Here is a 19,316-nt window from a genome sequence, read left to right as displayed (position 1 = left end):
CATGGTAGGAAATTGTAGCTAAACAAGTTATCTAGTTAGCCCAAAGAAAAAAAGTAACACACTACATTACAGATTATTACTTTCTCATATAGTATGGCAGTGCTTACACTGTTGCTTTCTACATTGTACTGGTCTTTTATCTTAGCGATAGCAATAAAATAACCTACAAGTAAAATAATTTACAGCCAGCCAGTCATTACAGAAGAATAATCCTCTTATATCACCTTAAAGGGGGTGTGCAATAGTTACATCTTTGCTTAATTTCAGAGACAATGTTACTTGATCTAAGGGACAGAATTAGAGATGGGTTTATAAAGAGGTGACTTCTAAATATTTCTGAAATCAAGTGAAACCGTTTAGACAGGAACAACCATGTTTACCGAGCACACAAATAAATATTTCACACTGATGCTCACTTAAGCATCGTCCTGGAGAGCTGTCATCTTAAATAAGGTGTTTCATTGTTGTTCTCTGAAAATCTCCCTCAGAGATTTCATTCCTCAGGAACTTCAAGGGGAAATGCAAGGACAACTGATTTACACTGAAACTACATCCCTTTGCAGTAATAATTCAAGATCTACATAATGAACTTGATAATAATAATAATAATGAGTCATTTCTAGAGTTGGAACAATTGTTTTCTACATGTGCAACCTTTCCTTGATGTCCATGAAGGAAAGACAATGGCGTTACTGGAATTTTGTGTTTATTTCTTAAAAAGACAAAACAGTTGTAGAATATGAACATTTATGCACAAACAGAAACGGAGAGGGAAATCACTGGAACACAACGGTGTCCAACATTGCTGCGAGGCACTGCACAATATTGGATGTCATAAGAACATCCACATGCTCTTCCAAATGCCGTTTGGGATCCTACAGAGAGAAAGAGAATAGCAGACATGTGGTCCATTAAGTCCTGTAAACCTCAGACTACAAAAAGATGTCAAACACTAGTATTTCCCAGGTCTGCTATGGTTTACAGTAATTACTAGGACTAGGCACGGACACATATTTCACAATTCGATTCACAAGCACCCCAATTCGATTTCGACTGTTTGAGAATGGAATCTGTACAAGGAACCCTAGTTGGTTCATCACTATAATATATAACTACAAGGTTCAAATTACCTGATTTGTAGGCAACTTACATTTAAATTGCACATAAGGGAGTTTCTTATAATATTATACTACAACATTATTTTTCTTTCCTTTTTAAAAATAAATAAATAAATAATTGTAATTGTGGCTAACATGACCCATTTATTTAAAAATACATTCAATATTGAGGTTAAGTAAAAATAGCAGACTGATGCGTTTTGAATGGCTTTTCTGAGGTAAATGTAATTACGTGACATTGTTTACAAGCGGTTTTCCTGTCTTTCGGCGGTTGAAACACTAAGCGAAACACTAAACACACATGTGACGATACAGATTTCAGTAAGTTGTACTGTATCTTTCAACATACCTTCTGATGTTCATTCATGTTTATTTAATGCTGTAACTAGTTAAGCGAAAGAGATGATCAGATCAGGTAACAGCGAACGGTCACACCACATTAAAGAGCGCCAAAACAGTATTTATTGTTTTAATTTTGTCATAAAATTGACAATTTCAAAAGCTGAGACTTTGTTTCATATCAGAAGTAACAAAGCTTATTGCGATTTATTTCATGGGAGGTGCGCTACAAAGCTTAGTTCATTCATCAACTGAAAACAGCATAGACTGAAAGATCGATTCATGGAATTTAAGGCGCCGTTTACACCTGGTCAACTTCATGTGTTTTTACTGATTGGATAGCCATCTGATTTGTTAAAACGGTTCCATTTACAATTGGCCACATAAGGTCTGTTTACACCTGACCACTTCATGCGTTCTCTCAGATCGGATAGCTATCTGATTTATCAAAACGATTCCATTTACAGCTGGTCACATAAATGTGTCTTTGCAAAACGGATATAAATCCGATCTTCAACTCCCGCGCTATATGCAGATTTAATGGAGTGCACGTCACAGAAAGCAACAGATATGAGCTGCATTTTTTGATCACCAAAGACCGCAATAAGAGAGAGCGGCAACAGCCCTGGTAAGATCATTTCGTTTCTTTACTTTTAATGAAGATGATTGTGTGTTAAGCGTCTGCGACTTACTTTCACTTTGATTTACATTTACATTTAGTCATTTAGCAGACGCTTTTATCCAAAGCGACTTACAACTGAGGACTAAACCAAGCGAGTCATCGTGAAGAGGCAAAAGCAACGCAAGAAGTGCTCAAAATACAAAGTTCAGACATAGCTCGGAGTAGCATAAGCCAGGCAAGCGAGGATTTAGAGGAAAATATTTTTTTTTTTTTTTTTTTTTTTTTTAAGTTAAGTGCTCCCGGAAGAGATGAGTTTTCAGTTGTCTTTTGAATGTTGTCAGGGATTCTGCATTCCGGATGAGGGTGGGGAGATCATTCCACCAGCATGGAACCGTGAATGAGAATGTTCTGGAGAGTGATTTTGTGCCCCGCTGTGATGGTACCACGAGCCGTCGCTCATTGACCGATCGTAGGCTTCTGGTAGGGATGTAGACTTGTAGTAGTGAGTGGAAGTAGGAGGGAGCTGAACCTGTGGTCAATCTGTAAGCAAGCGTCAAAGCCTTGAACTTGATGCGAGCAGCGAGTGGTAGCCAGTGCAGAGAGATGAGCAGAGGAGTGACGTGGGCCCTTTTGGGCTCGTTGAAGACCAGACGAGCTGCAGCATTCTGGATCATTTGTAGAGGTTTAGTTGCACATGATGGAAGTCCAGCCAGAAGAGCATTGCAGTAATCAAGCCTAGAAATGACCAGGGCCTGGACGAGAAGTTGTGTTGCATGCTCAGTTTGCACGTTGTCTTGATGAATAGACGCTCAGCTACCCATCTGAGGTGATGCGTTTCGCAGTAGCGTCGTCCTATCTGACTATAACATGACATATAGCCTATAACACGCTCTCACACGTTTATTTTTTAGCATTTTTGGGAGGAGTAAAATTTTAAAATGTGGTTTCAACAACCAGATGCATTTACACTTGTCCAGTTTCGTCTGGAATGCGGCCCAGACCTCCTCCTGAAGTGGTTTGAGCGATCGGATTCAAATCCGTCTCGAATGCGTTTCGGAGGGCATTTACACCTGGTCTTTTCACGATCGGATAGCTATCCGATCACAGAAAACGCATGAAGTGGCCAGGTGTAAACAGCCCCATAAATGTGTCTCAGCAAAACAGATATAAATCCGATCTTCAATTCCCGCACTATATGCAAATTTAACAGTTTACATCAGCGAAAGCAACAGATATAAGCTGCATCAGCTTATTTCAAGATCATAGACCGCAGTAGGAGAGAGAAAGGCATCAGCACTGGTAAGATCATTAACTCACTACTTTTGATGAAGATGATTTGGTGTTGGGCATCTGTGACTTACTTTCAGTTTCAATGGGCTCTATGCACGGCGGTATTTCCGGTGAAGGTCTAAGGATGCTGGATTACTTCCGCCGATCGTAGAGTCCAATGCTATACCGAGAATTTATATTGGTTTTTATACTCAATTGCTATACTAAAGAAACGTTAGTCACAAAAACAGACACTCCTCATTTTGTTTATGCTTCTGTGTTTATTATATTAAATAAACATAACTATATATAAAATTACATCTAAACGTATTAAAGTTTCGTTTCAAAGACGAGAGGACAGTACATTTTGAAGACTCTGCCATAATCCCGTTTTCCTCGGTTTTCCTCCGCTTTAAATCTCCCCAAACGGAAACGCACGAGCATCCTTGCGTCAAACGCGGAAGTTATGCGTGCATATAGCCCATTGCGGCAGTTTGCTGAACAGATACTCAGCTAGTCATCTGCTATGATGCGTGTTGCTGTAGCGCTGTCATATCTGGCTATAACGCCATACAGCCTTTAACAAGCTCTCACGTTTATTTTGGGAGGAGTAAAATTTTCATATGTGGTTACAACAACCAGATGCATTTACACTTGTCCAGTTTCATCTGGAATGCGTCTCAGACCACCTCCTGAAGTTGTTTGAGTGATCAGATATAAATCCGTTTCAAAAGTTTTTTGAAGGGCATTTACACCTGGTCTTTTTTTATTTTATTTATCAGATAGCTATCCAATCAGAGAAAACGCATGAAGTGACCAGGTGCAAACGGGCCCTAAGAATCAATATCGGTCTTTCAAAATGAGAACTGATTAAAATCGAGAAATCTATATTTTTAACCCAGCCCTAGTAAATATAGTGACAAACCACCAACAATACAAAGAAAGAGACAAGAAGAAACTAAAAACCTGTTTTCCAACGTTCTTAATGGCAAGCTGCTCAGGAGTCATCTTGTCTTCTTCCTCCACAGCCTGAAGGGAAGAAATTAATTTTTTTTAAATCAAACATACTTCATGAATGAAAAGCTCCCCACAGAAAAGCTCCATTTCAGCTCACCATTTAACTTTTCACACTTGAGAGCAAGACACCCACGTCCCTGTGCATTTTCTCACCTTATTGTAGTTCTTGGCCAGTTCGAGCATCTCCTTGACGATGGTCTCGTTCAGTTTGCAGTGTTCACTGTAATCCTGCAGGGTCAGACCCTCCATCCAGCTTTTTTTATGGAGGTTCAGTAACATCTGAACACATAAACACAGTATGACTGTCTGGTCTTAACAAACGAAGAACAAAAAGCATGTTAAAACATCTATAAGTTCAAACCTTCTGTTCCAATTCATTTTTCCTGTAGTTGATAGTAATGGAATAATAATGTCTGTTGAGTCCATGAATCAAAGCCTGCACAAGATATACGACTTTTAGTAAAATTCTACATTAAAAGTAATATATACATTATTTTTTATTTCATAAATATAAAAAAATATATTTTTTTATATATATAAAAATGTAACCTGAATAGAGGGCTTGTTGAGGTGTCCCAGGTTAGAAGTGGTTTGACGTGGCTCATGACCCAGTACCATCATATTGGCATTTATTAGCCTGAAAGCATCAATCACAACCTGGAGGAGGAAAATGAATAGTGGTGTTCATATCCTTACCTAAATCAATAGTTTATATATAAAAAGGAATTTTTTGTTTGAATGCATTATGGGAGCTACAAAATAACCTCACTCTGGTTTTAGGGAGTGAGAGGACACCAGTAAATAAAATCTGATCTAATCCAGAGGACAGAAAAAAAATACATTTACAGTAAGAGCGCAGGCTTTGTCCTGCTGTCACATCCCATATGTGATGATAACGCACATGAGCTCACACACAGGTCAAGCCTGCCCACATGAACACTATTGAGCAGAGCAACCGTCACACACAGAAACACCACAGCCATGTACACACATAATGGAAGAGAGGTGACAGACGATTTATGGTGGTGAGTGACTATATAAACCTCTTTTCCAGCATCGAGCTGAACACCTCTGGCAAAACAGTGACATTCTGTGCCAGTTTTTCCCCCCATTGTGGTTCTAAAAATGTAGGATTAGACGTTTCTTTTGTGGTTTAAGAGTTACAGTATAGGCGACAGCTATATACTGTAAAAATTTAAGGAAGTGTGCCAGGGAGGATTTTATTATATAATATTATATTATAAGACTAGCTACAAAGGACATTTATTGACATAATAGTATACGAGTAATATATTGATATAAGAGTTTACAAAGGAAAAAGTGGACGAGTGAAATAAAATGTAAAAAATATGAGAGAAAAAATAAAATTGAAAGTAGATGAAAAAATACTCCCTTTGGGGAGTAAAATACTTACTCAGTGATGTCTTTATATTCAAGATGTAAATATATATTCCATTTTACATATATATATATAATCAGAAATATAACTTTATATTCAGGATGTATAACAACATATATTTCCAGTATAACTCTTCATATTTCTTTTTAAATCTGAAGAAAAAAACGCTTGAAAATATTTAGTAAATAAAGACATGGAAAGCTAGATATGCTGGTTAAACAGTTTTTCTTTAACCAAATATAGAACTGTATAATGAAATGTTATGATGAATTACATTGTATTAATTATTTTATCATGGCCTATTTCCAAAATTAAAGGGAATATGGTGATGTGGGCAGATTTTTACAGCATAAAAAGGACCAGCGACATAATACCGTACAATTATAAAATTATAATTATAGCCATAATAAAGACTAAATAATAAAGTTGTATTAAAGCTTTTAGAACTACAAAAAATAAAAAAGACTTCATTATGCATCATACCTTGTTTCAAATGCAGTGTCACAATTTTTAATTAGGTTTTTTAATTGGGTCTCAGGTACACAAAACACCTACTGATGCCACTGATTTTAAATAGGATGTTATGAAGATAGGATGTTAAAAGGCAGAAAGAAGTGAAATAAAACACAAGTAAAGCATTAGACCAAATCACAGTGATGGGAGTTTTTGTCTTGGACAAAAGAGTGTTAAGTAGGAGAGGGAGCAGATTGTCTGGAAGAGCACAAAGTAACGCCTCCTGAACCCTGGGGACTCGTTAGATCCTGACTGAATGAACTGGTGTAAAATCCTGCAGTGCTCCACATCTGTGCTAAGGGGGACGTTCCCTCTGCCAGGTTGAGTGTGTGATGCTGGGAGGGTGCGCAGGAGAAAGACCGACGGAGAGACCATGTAGTGCTGACACCATGAAGAAGTCACAAACCCTTTTTAAACCACTTGTACTGTGTTCACAGAGACGTGATGATACTCTGGAGGTGTGGTACATGAATATTTTAAAACCGAAAACAAACAAGTGCAATGCAATAAAAACCTTTCAGCTCAAATACTAAAGTATACTAAAGTAAATACTAAAGTTAAAGTTAAGCTAAATTCCAGTCTCCCTCCACCGCTCAAATATATTAAGTAAAAATCAATTTTATTATTGGTCAAATTGACTCTCGATGCACATAAATAATAAATGATTGTAATAGATGTATTACAATAATGTAAGCATCATAAAGAAGGTACACTACTGTTCAAAAGTTTAGGGTCATTAAGATTTTTTAATGTTTATGAATGACATCATGTATGCACACCAAGGCTGCATTTATTCGATTAAAAACAAAGTAAAAAACGAAAAATATTGAAATATAATTACAATTTAAAAGAACAGTTTTCTATTTGAATCTACTTTAAAATATAATTTATTCCTGTGATGGCAAAGCTGAATTTTTAACATTACTCCAGTCTTCAGTGTCACATGACCCTTCAGAAATCATTCTAATATGCTGCTTTGCTGCTCAAGAAACATTTATTATTATTATTATCATCAAAAGTTGTGCTGCGTAAGATTTTTTGTGGAAACCATGATACTTTTTTGCCATGATTCTTTGATGAACAGAACAGAAGAACAGAATTTACTTGAAATTTCTTTTGTTACATTATAAAGGCTTTGCTGTCACTTTTGTTCAATGTAATGCATCCTTGCTGAATAAAAACACTAGCCTCTTTAAATAAATAAAAAAATCTTACTCTAAACTTTTGAATAGCACAATTAATCAATTTTTATATGTATGTTTTTATTGGTCAGCCTTAAAAATATTTACATCCATAATCAATCAAACTGAACTATATCTATGTTACTACAGTATATGTTATTTGCTTTCTCTTTTTCATGCCCCCTTCCTCTTCCTAAAAAGCATCTCCTCTTCCTGTCCCCATCCCCCTACACAGGACTGAGATAGAGATGGAGTCCTCACACTATCTCACGTGGTTCAGAGGGTGCTAATAGAGCTCACAGCGGCAAGCGGACAAGAAAAATCACAGACATCCAGACACTCTCACACTCTGACAGGAAGTGTGAGTGCACGTTCACATATACAGCAGAAAAGAAAGAAGAATCTCTGCAGAATGTGTGTGAGAAGCGGTAACATCTGTTAGTGTGTGTTTAAAGGAATAGGAGACCCAAAAAATGAAAACACTTCTAGATAATGACCGATTCCATTAAAACGAGTGTTGCATTGTGTATGTTTCTGGACCGCTACCTTTCCCTTGACGCTCTGGATGGGATCGACCACCACGGCAACAGCGCGCTCCGACAGCGCCTCAAAACTCTGCTGTGTGTTAATGTCCACACCCGACAACCAGCAGCCAAAACCAGGGTGACTGTGGTACCAGCCCACCACCATCTCAGGCCTACACAGAGATCCCAAACCCTCATTATCTGACATTCAGTTTTATATCAGAACAGATTTTCATTTTCACTCTGATTCTCTCACCTTCCCGTCTGCTTTAACATATCCAACATCTTGGCTTGAAAAACAGGGTCCACGGCCTCAACGCTCACACCCTGTCAACAGAACAAACAGTCAGAATCGCTCTAGGAGCAGAAAACACACTAAAGCTTGCTGTCAAATACATCGACTCAAAGGTAATGTGACATCTTCAGAGAATACAATAGTAATCAGAGAGTATCTGCAGGGTTTTTAAAATCAAATACAAGCCCTGCACAAATAAAATGATTGCCAAATTGACAAGATTAAGCAAAATCTATGGTAACATAAACATACATTTATATATATATATATATCCTATTTGTTTAGATTTTTATAATGAGCATTAGCTTGTTTTCGATCCATTCACTGAATGAAAATGCAATTTCACTCTCTGTCAGTAGGTGGCACTTATGGAACAGCTGGTAAACCCTGTATACATATGCTTTTTTAGACATGCAAGTTTAAGACATGCAATGAGTTTGCAGGTATGAGATAACGACCATAAGGTAAACATTGTCATTATTCAGTAGATACAGTAGATCATAAGAAATCTCTTGAAATAAATGTGTGGTATTCATTGATTGCGATATGCTCTGAAACTGTGAGTGTTTTTACTTTGAAACATGAAGTTCTAAATTAAATCATAGCCTTTTGAAGTTTAATAATTACATTAAATCATATATTGCGATTCCTGTTTTTCTGTCCCCAAATTTAAGACCTCTTGAAATGATAATTAAGACTTTCTTATACCCTTTAATATATTTAATTAGCCTTACATTTGATACAACTTATTTTAAGACTTTAAGGACCCCCGGTGACCCTGATAGAGTATACCAAGATTAGAGCCCGACCGATATATCGGCGGGCCGATATTATCGGCCGATATTAGGCATTTTCCAAACTATCGGTATCGGCATTTATAATGGCCGATAAATGAATATTTAAAAAAATGCGGGTGCCGTGATTCATTTAAGGGTGGCGCTGTCAATAAAGCACCTAAAAGCTGTCACAAAGAACTGGCTAAAGTAATGATTATGAATACAACAAATATAGCAAGGAGACATTTTAATCGTTTATTAATAAACAAGTGTTTTCAGTCAGTGTCAGCCAAAGATGAAGTTGACGATGCTGACTCGCGATCTTCAGTGAACGCGCGCCAGAGAGAAATGCACATTTCATACGATTACATAAGTCTGTCTGTCTTTCGTTTTGAATTGTTCTGTTTAAAAGTAGACATTTCAATATAGATATATTTCAATTCTCAGGTCTATACGCTGAGTTTCGGTTCATGAGACGAGCTCCAGTTCACCCGCAGGCGCCTCCGTGTCGAGATTATCTATCGTCTGCTATATTTACTTCTTAAATCCAGGCAATTGGTTGATGAAACATTGATTAAAATTAAGATACAATTAATACAAAACGAAATTCACTTTGAAACGAAAGGTTTTGTGCTTTCTGTTTGAGGTCTATGTGAAAGTTTCAAAGCATATTTTAGTGCCGCTTTCAGAGCGCTCACGTCCGTAGTGCTGAACTGTCGCGTCTGTAACATTGTTTTTTCCTCATAAATGCGAACACGAAAAATAAAATAAAATGAAATGAATATTTTATGTAGCCTGTGGAGACTGAGAGCCAACCCTTCTTCATCCTGTGGGTAGTGGCCTACTTGTGATTTGTGCAGTGTAATTCACAGAATTGATTTCTCTGTATACCAGCCTCTGTCACGTATTGTGTGAGCTTGTGACTATTGCAAGCGCGCAGCTGAGAAGTCCTGATTATATTGTCTGCTATATTTACTTCTTATTTATTCAATCCAGGCAATTGGTTGATGAAACATTGATTAAAATGCGTGGCGCGAGCAAATCTCCGACAGTAAACTGATTCTGCTTTGTCTAGGGTAAACAGCTGTTGCGACGCGAGCAATAACGGCCGCGTCCGGTGTAGACACAGTGTTAAAGCTCATTCTGCCTATAACGCTACGTTACAACATCAATTAATATTCCAATAATTTATATAATCATAACACTTTATATAGGGCCATTTTGCATTAAGAGTAGCCTAGTTTCACGTTTAGGTTTAGTACATTTTGCTTACTAATTATTTAAAATAGTATAAAAGTATTGTACATATGTAATTAAAAACGTTTTCATTATGATATTATTAATTTTACTTTAGTAAAAAGATCTGAGTTCTTCCTCCACTGGTAGAGATTAGAGGAATTAAAGGAGCTGTATGTAAGAAATGTATTTCAATTAATCATAAAATGGCCCTGAAATGTCACTAGACATTAAGAAATCATGTACATTTCAAATACTTATATCACTGACAACAGTAGTCTGGCCAGGATATTGTCATTTAAAAAGTGCAGTTGCAGCCCTCAACTGATGTTGATGTTGTCATGTTGTGTTTTGGTCTGATGCTCCACCCTCCACCTATCTACCAATCACAAAGTCAGTAGTGTTGTGGCATCCGGGTTGCCAGGTCTGCTCTAGTTACCACAGCTGCAGCTCGTCACGTTCCTGCTGGATCCTGCAGCCGATCTGGCAACCTCGAGTCAGGGAGGAGGGGGAGGGGATACACCATTCTACAGTAATTTGACAGTGATTGCAGTACTAGTTTTGGCCACAATCTTACATACAGCTCCTTTAAGACTAAAAATAGAAGATAATAAGGTTTTGTCAGTGACACTTTTTATATATATTTATTGATACAAGTTATGACTAAATTAAAAGACAAAGTCGTTAGTGAAGATTATGCAACAGTATTTATAATATAATACAATATAACATGCAATGCAAACTAGTTTGGTTACAGCTCAACTGTATAATTCTCATTCTATCATTCCCCCTGCCTCCATTACATATCTGTGTCACACAAATGTTTGATCACCACATTTGAGTGATCATTGCAAAACGTGTTTATAAAATATATTTATTCTGTTTATACTGTGTAAAGTACCCATCAAAAGTTTGTACACACCAATAGGAAAGTGTCCAAACTTTTGACTGGTATACTGTACTATAATACACATAAATAATATTGCTATTGTATTATAATAAATAATATCGGCCGATATATCGGTATCGGGCTTTTTTTACTCCCTAATATCGGTATTGGCATCAGCCCCCCAAAAGCCATATTGGTCGGGCTCTAACCAAGATATCAAAAATGTTCACTCACCGTTCCTGACTGTGGCATGGCAAACACGTCAATCACGCGTACAGTGTAATCATCCACAAACTCTCCCAGCATCAGACCCATGACTTCCATGGGCACACCAGCACGGCCATGTTTCAGCATCTATACACACAAACAAACAAATGGAATGAAAGAGGAAAAATAACACTGGTTCTTTTCCTCTTAAAGGGGTCATAACATGAGAAATCAAATTCCTTTAACCATTAAAACATCCTGCAAGTTTCACAGCTTAAAACATCCTCCTCATTATAAACAAAGTATTTATTTAATCAAGCTCCAAAAACAGCTCATTTTGACACATGGATAATTACTAGGGATGCACTGATGATACCGATACCACTATCGGTATCGGCCCGATAGTGCGTGAACTTATTAAAATGTTTAGATGCCAACAACCGATACCACGCAACGTGTACAGTACAGTGCTTGTGACAAAGAAACACAGATAACCAAGCAAACAGAGAGCAAAATGGATATATCAGAAGGATGTCTATGAAATAAATTTATCAAATTAATAGAATGTTAAACAAGTTAAATATTTACGCCTATTTATTCAAATTCTCTAGCTGAACACTACAGTTAGACCTTCCTGAAATCCTGAAAAGCACCATTTATTTCATTTTTATCTGTATTTATTTGTGCTATTTGTTTTGGATTATTTGTTCTTATTTTATTACTGACTGTTTACTTGTATAATAATGTTATAAATTTACATTAATTAGGCTAGTAGTTTTTGCTGTGGTAGTATCATTGTAATAGAGAATTGTGATATTTCACTGGTATCTAAAAATTTTAACCACTGACCTAACCAGGGGTGCGTTTCCCGAAACCATAGTTGCTAACTAAGTTAGCAACTTTGTTGGTTGCAATGCAATTTCCCATTGCCAACCAACTAAGTTGCTAACAGGTTAGCAACTATGGTTTCGGGAAACGCACCCCTGGCCAGTAGAAAAAGATTCTTAGCATTGAGCTCTGCTGAAGCAGCTCTAAATATGTTCTCTGCTATTAAAGGGGACCTATTATGCAAAATGTGTTTATGTTAACTGTGTGTTTTTGACATAACCTTGTGTGAATTTTACAGCTTAAAAAATAAGACGTAAAAAAGAACTTAGACTCCCACGATGCGCCGTCTGATAGCCAGCTTTCCGTGCGCTCAGAAAACCATAGAAGTTTAAACTGATATGGCTTTAAAACGTATGCAAATAATAACTTTCTTGATGTTGAACTGCAATGCCATGTAATCGTGTTCACAATAGAGATAATAATCAAACATATGTATCCGAGGCACGAGCTGTAAAGCATGAAAAAAGCATGTTTTTGCTTCAACTCAAAAATTATCTGTGGGGTGTTTTGAGCTGAAACTTCACAGACACATTCTGGGGACACTTGAGACTTATATTACATCTTGAAAAAAGGGGCATAATAGGTCCCCTTTAAATGAAAGATACATTTTTTTAGAGCAATAGAATGAACAGTGAAAGTAACAGAAGCTTGTACAATACAACAGGTTTACTAACAATACATTTTACAGGTCTACCTAACATGTTTAAAAATGCCAAATGCAGTGAAAATACAGGTATTGGTGTCAGCGAGTACCAAAAATAAAAGAATCTGTATCAGCCTCGTTCTGGAAAAAGGGGTATCTGTGCATCCCGAGCAAATACATTTGCATATGACTTCCTCCTCCTCAACAAATAGTTTTACATCCGCAAATCAAACATTTTTCTGCATGTTTATATATTATATATATATTTGTTTGTTTATTTGTGCAAAAAACTTCATTAACATGGTAAGCCTACCTCAAGGAATAAAAAAATCCATGTCATGAGCCCTTTTAATGCTTGTGCTCCTAAATATGGAAAATCTGATTGGTATCGACGACCAATCACAGCATTAAAATTATGTTTGTGGCCTCAAATTAGTCTAATCATACACCTCTAATAGCAACAACATACAATGTATTTACAGAACCAAACTGAAACCGCGACGACAGAACTAAAAACCAGGAGAAATAACCAGTACTCGAGAACAGGTATGAAAGAGAACGTGTGTGTGAGAGAGGAACTGTGTGTATCCTGAGTTCTGACCTTCAGCAGGGCGAGGGAGGAGATGTACACCTGTTCAGCTGTGTCCACAGCAGGGGCATCTGTGGGAGGACCCTGCAGAAAACACACACAGTTACACTTCAGTCCAGGGGAATCAAATCTCTTTAGCAAGACACTGCTCGTTTACTCTATGGTTAGCCGATTTGAAGGAACTAGGAAACTATTCTATTTCCACTAGTACAAATATGAATTCATGATATAAAAAAAATTACATAATTACTAGGGGTGTGATTATAAACTTAGCTCACGGGACGATACACGATATTTGGGGGGTTACGAAAACGAGGCAATATTTTTAAGAAACACTATTTAAGAAATATTCAATGACAAAATAGGACTGGAAAAATGGTATTTTATTCGAATAAAGTCACAAAAAAAAGTCTGAAAAACAATGCAGGTGCATTTTACTTATTTAACAAATCTAGGGCTGACACTAATTGCCAATTATTTTGTAAATTAACAAAATTTGTGGTAATAAAAAGGAAATACACTTTCAAATGACTTAAAATACATATATAATAACAACAAGACAATAATAATTGAAAGTATCAAAAGCAAGAAATGTTATGGTTTTATTGAACAATACTGCCATAATATTATAAACAATAACTTATGTATATTATGTATTATAACAAACGCCTGCAGATGCCACATGATCAAATTCTTGTTTAATATTGGCCAATCTAAATGTAATTCACATGATTTCTACTAAATCATTCATATTTGGCCACTTCTTTACAAAAGAAATGCTACAGCCCATTATTTCTTGAACAAGAACATGTGGACATCAAAACATGCAAACTCAGAGCGAGAGGTTTAACTAATTTTGAAATCGTGATGAACAACAATACTGATGTATTCTCCTATGTTAGTGAAGGTTTATAAATGACAGCACTATACTGTGCTATATTATGATTTTTAAATTGTTTTAATATATCGAGCAGATGCAGAAAAATATCTGATAATGCGGTTCATGGATTTGTGTCAGCCCTACACTTCTAATCTTGTAATGTCACTTCAGATCTACATTCCGAGTATGAATCATATGGAATAAAATACAGCAATAATGCAATCACTGTAAAAAATTTAGCCACAAACTCAACTCAGCCATGCTGATATCGCGAGACAGCTTTTCACCTCAACGAGATATATATATTCACGTTTTAATATAGCATGGCACACCACTGTTGTGTTATTGTAAAAAGAAATATATATCGCATGACACACAATCTCATCACACCCCAAATAATTACAAAACATGAATTTTTGCTAACAAAAATGTTATTCAAACTATTAAAAACTTAATTCTTAATAGATGTTACTGCATTTTCACTAGTTAAATATTCCATTCAAATGCAATTACAGATAGGTTTTACTTGCTGATATTAAGAATTAAAGAGGTCCCATTATGCCCTATTACAAAGTCTTGATTTTGTTTTTGGGGAGTACTAGAATATGTTTTCATGCTTGATTGTTCAAAAAACGCAATATTTTCACATATTTTACATGATTACAGCTCCTCTTTCCCCAGTCTGGTTAAACGCGTCGTTTTCGCCCCTCCTTCCGAAATACGAAATGTGCTGTGATTGGTTAGCTGGCCCAGTGTGTGGCAGCGCCCTTCATAACCGCAAGCTCTAGCCTACTCTTCCTCTTCTCTAAAGCAGCCCAACATGGCCTCAACTCCATTGTTGCCTGTTCCCGCGGGCAACCAACCCGGGAAGAAGCTTGTAGCCCCCTGTAGCTTATTTTATTACAGACTGTTACTGTTTACTTCTTTAATAAGGCTTGAAATTTATATTTTCATATTTATATATTTTTTTTAGTTGCATTGTTCTTGCATTCCATGTAAAAAGTCTGGCGAGTAAAAAAAAACAAAATGTACTAGCCAATGGCGACTCAAGCTTCAGTGTGTCTGTAGAGGGTTGTTTCCTGGGAATGAATAAAAGTCAAATAAGCTTGCCACAATACCAGCCCTCAGTGAGACATGAGTTAAATGCTAGTAAATGGATCATCCGACCTTCATTGGATCCGTTTACATCTAATATTAAAATCCGCCTCAGACAGAGCAAAACACGTGCAATAAGGGAGATAAATGACCTTTTCAAGCTAGGTAGAGATTCAAAAGATCCATCTTTGGTGTCTGACATCAACATGCAGTGAAACAAAGTAATGCAGGTAATCACAAAATCAGAGACCCAAACTTTGACACAACAGAGTTGGATGTTAATTCCAGGTGTCAACAGAGTCATTAATTAGGCAGCTTATTAACAAAGTTCTTTGAAACATCTACTAATACCGTGAGAAGAAGAATGTGACTAACTACCGGATCTTAAAGACTGAGAATTGTGATAGTAATAAATGTAATAAATCTGCAAACAAATGTAATGTGTAATAAAATTATTAATGGCAATAAAAAGATTGACTGATGTTATTTTTAATTGGGGATTTAAAGTGTGTTTTTTTAAGATATATGATATAACAAAGCTGCTTGTTTCCAAACAGTTTCTATTAACAGAACTGGGAGTATTTATATATTAAATTAATTAACCATTATTCATTATGCGATTCCAGACATTTCTAGAACTGCGTGTTCTTCCATAAGAACAATATTATTTAACTTATTGAGGGGAGAGAAAGAAAAGATTGCAGTTTATGTGATTATATTTTAATTGGATTATTTTAGTATATTCATATGTATTCATTTAAATATTTCAAGTCATCCTATGGAGGAAGTTATATATTATCAATGTGTAAATGTTGTTCCTAGATTGAGAAGTGCGGACTGTCAGTGCGGTCTGATTGACAGCTGCCCCCTAAAGCACAGGATTGATGCCAGCGTGACACTCCACAAACAGAGGAGTGAAGAGATATCCTGCAAAATCCATCCATCACCTTGGGAAACATCTTTTCGAGGTTAAGCGACCCTTGTGTAATTGTCATGTACACATTTATGTACCTCAATAATCATCAAATACACACACATTAGGCCATATGGATATGTGTGAACATCAAACAGCCAATCAAAGCTCACGAGGACTGAGAAAATTACATTTGGAACTGCAGAAATCCAATCAACACTGTCCAAAATCCAATCAATCCTTTATGAAATATTATCAAGTTTTAAACATTAAGGATGTGCAGCTGCGGAAATAAGAGTATGAAACCAACACGGATGAAAAGAAAGGAATGATGGGCGTCATTTTTCCCCCTCTTTCTCTCTCTTCCATTCTGCCTGCTGGAGTGGGGTGTGAATCAGAGGGAGGCAGCCTGATACTGGAAGTGTTAATTGGCAGAGAGAGCTGAGAGACGTCTCTCTACCCATCATGCACAAGCCTTGAGAAAAACCACACGAGGACACTCTCAGAATACCGACACCCCTCCCTCAATAACACCACCCAAAAAAGCATCCTATTTTGTGCACCTGCTTACCACCTGACACATTTCTGCTCACATGAAGTTCCCAGAAAATCTCAAGCACAGGGATTTTCACTAACAGGAAGCGTTTGCAGTAATACGGATGTCATTATGTACGAATCAAATGCTTTAAACCTTGCTAAAAAGCTGGTGTGATGGCCATAGTTGATCTCTCACTCTGGTTATAAAGGATTTTAGGCATATTGCATATGGTCGCCAGGGCTGGTTTTCAGATTGTTGTTTTTCAGAATAAAATAGTGTTTAATTATACACTATCGTTCAAAAGTTTGGGGTTGGTAAAATTTTTAAATGTTTTTGAAAGAAGTCACACCAAGGTTGGTCACACCAAATTTTGACAAAATTCAAAATAACTTTTTTTCTTTTGTGATATATTTTAAAATCAAAGCTGAATTTTCAGCATCATTACTCCAGTCTTCAGCGTCACATGATCCTTCAGAAATCACTTATTAAATCAAATGTTATAAATTACTGAACAAAAACATTTCTATCAATGTTGAAACCGGTTGTGCTGGTTCATATTTTACATAAAAAGTTTCATGAATAGAAAGTTCAAAAGAATAACATTTCTTTGAAATATAAATATGTAACATTATAAATATATTTACTGTCACTTTCAACTTTAATTTAATGCATCCTTGCTGAATTAAAATATTAATTTCTTTAAAAAATATCACTTTACAATAAGGTTCCATTTGTTAACTACATTAGATAACATAAAATAACAATGAAAAATACTTCTAACGCATTTATTAATTGTACTTTGTTCATTTTAAGATTTACTAAAACATTTTAAAAATCTAACACTGTAGGCCTATCTGTTAATATTTAATGGGCCTGAGCTAACAATTTAAATTTAACCAGTTTTAAATTTAGATTTAAATTTTTTGTAAGACCATTCGCCTTAATGAGAACCTTTTAAAGGACATTTATCAATTTTAAATATCCACTAATAACATGCAAGTGCATTATGGAAATTGTCAGTGACTATCTCCCAGTGTTTGATGGCAGTTGTAGTAAACATCAGCGTTGATGTGCTGAGTAATGCAATCTTCAGTATTCAGCTGTCTAATGACTGCAGGCTGCTGTCACTCACAGCAGATGCCATTCACAACATCATGTTTATCAGATATATCTTAATATCAGAATAAATATTATTACCTGGCTGAGTCCCGGCATCCCCCCTCCAAGCCTCAAAAGCCGGTCCATTCCTTAGATCTAGACACAAAGAAACAAGCAGATGTCTTTAGTTTACAAGCTTGTCAGGTTTTATTTTTATTTATTTTTTCATATTAAAGGCACTGGGCACGGTTATGAATGTTGCTGAATCATGAATATTCATTCACATAGTAGTATTAAGTTAGGTATTCAAAAACACCTACCTATCATAATGATCCGTTTTTGAACTGTATCTAATAAAATATTCCATGGTGTCAACCTCAAATATTAATATTAAAAAGCCTTTACTTATGATATACTCAGACAGTATTTTAATTCACTGCCAGACCTCAACTGCTAACATGCTAAGCTATTTAGCATTGTGCTATTTACACGGGCACATGAAACTTATGAGAACACAAACAACGGGAAAACGACAATGTGTAGACGTAAGATATACTGTAAAATAAGAGAAACAATTTTGATTTTATTCAAGTAGAATTTAATTAAACCTCTAAACAACTGTAAGAAAGGCTAATGATGCTACAGAGGCAAAACTAATACATCACTCAACAACATACTAACTAAGCGTTTATAATCACACAAACAGCCTCCGCAGACTGCATTATTCCATAAACAGCTATTTTATGATAGAAAATATGTATTATTCTTTTACCTGTGCAGTGAGAATGAGATAGTGTCAGAGTGCCAGCTAAGTTTCAGCCCGTCTACAATGAATCAGCCAGAATTACCAGCGTGAAATGTACCACAACAGGGGGAGGACAGGCAGATCGGATTTTCAAAATAAAAGTCTCTTAACCGTTTAAATAATTATCCGCATTTAGAGCTACATCACACAAAATATAACACACCATCGTTTAATTCATCATATATATATTTGTATTAAATATGCTGAGGTATATAGTTGTTGTGCTTCATATACTTTATCAGCATTTACGCTCTGCCAATCAACGTTTCTATTCTGTTCTATCCTATTCTATTCTATTCTGTTCGATTCGATTCGATTCTATTTAAATGACCAAATCCCTAGCTTCACAAACGAGGTGGATAATAAGCGATTGTTTACTCTCGTTCACTGTTTTTAACATTAACATATTTTTCCCTTTCATTTCCTCTACTCCCTCTAGGCAATTTTGACACCTAGCAGGAGATTCAGTCTCCTGCTGCCCT

The 19,316-nt window shown here is 36.2% G+C and overlaps 1 protein-coding gene across 1 annotated transcript; it reads right to left on the bottom strand.

The window, feature by feature from the left end:
- Positions 1–689: 689 nt before the first annotated feature.
- On the bottom strand, positions 690–18,902 carry psmd14 (proteasome 26S subunit, non-ATPase 14). The gene is made up of 11 exons (XM_056252805.1): positions 18,802–18,902; positions 18,129–18,185; positions 13,518–13,589; positions 11,413–11,532; positions 8,239–8,309; positions 8,005–8,155; positions 4,915–5,022; positions 4,727–4,801; positions 4,519–4,644; positions 4,315–4,377; positions 690–875 (listed from the first exon to the last, which is right to left on the bottom strand). The coding sequence occupies exons 2-11, from the start codon at positions 18,174–18,176 to the stop codon at positions 777–779; spliced, it is 933 nt and encodes a 310-aa protein (XP_056108780.1). The 5' UTR covers positions 18,177–18,185; positions 18,802–18,902; the 3' UTR covers positions 690–776.
- Between the last annotated feature and the right edge of the window lie 414 nt (positions 18,903–19,316).

The sequence above is a fragment of the Rhinichthys klamathensis genome, unplaced genomic scaffold, assembly GCF_029890125.1.
Source record: "Rhinichthys klamathensis goyatoka isolate OS25496 unplaced genomic scaffold, OSU_Roscu_1.1 h1tg000098l_1, whole genome shotgun sequence".
Classification (NCBI taxonomy): Eukaryota; Metazoa; Chordata; class Actinopteri; order Cypriniformes; family Leuciscidae; genus Rhinichthys; species Rhinichthys klamathensis.
The sequence above is the reverse complement of the archived record's forward strand: the minus strand, read 5'-3'. Positions and strand labels throughout refer to the sequence as shown.

Bases quoted from the DNA above. Each gene is read 5' to 3' on its own strand.
- psmd14 (XM_056252805.1), bottom strand. From the start codon at position 18,176: ATGGACCGGCTTTTGAGGCTTGGAGGGGGGATGCCGGGACTCAGCCAG. The intron at 11,533-13,517 runs GTCAGAACTCAG...TTGTGTGTATAG, and splicing joins CCTCCCTCGCCCTGCTGAAG to ATGCTGAAACATGGCCGTGC. The intron at 8,156-8,238 runs GTGAGAGAATCA...ATCTCTGTGTAG, and splicing joins ATGTTAAAGCAGACGGGAAG to GCCTGAGATGGTGGTGGGCT.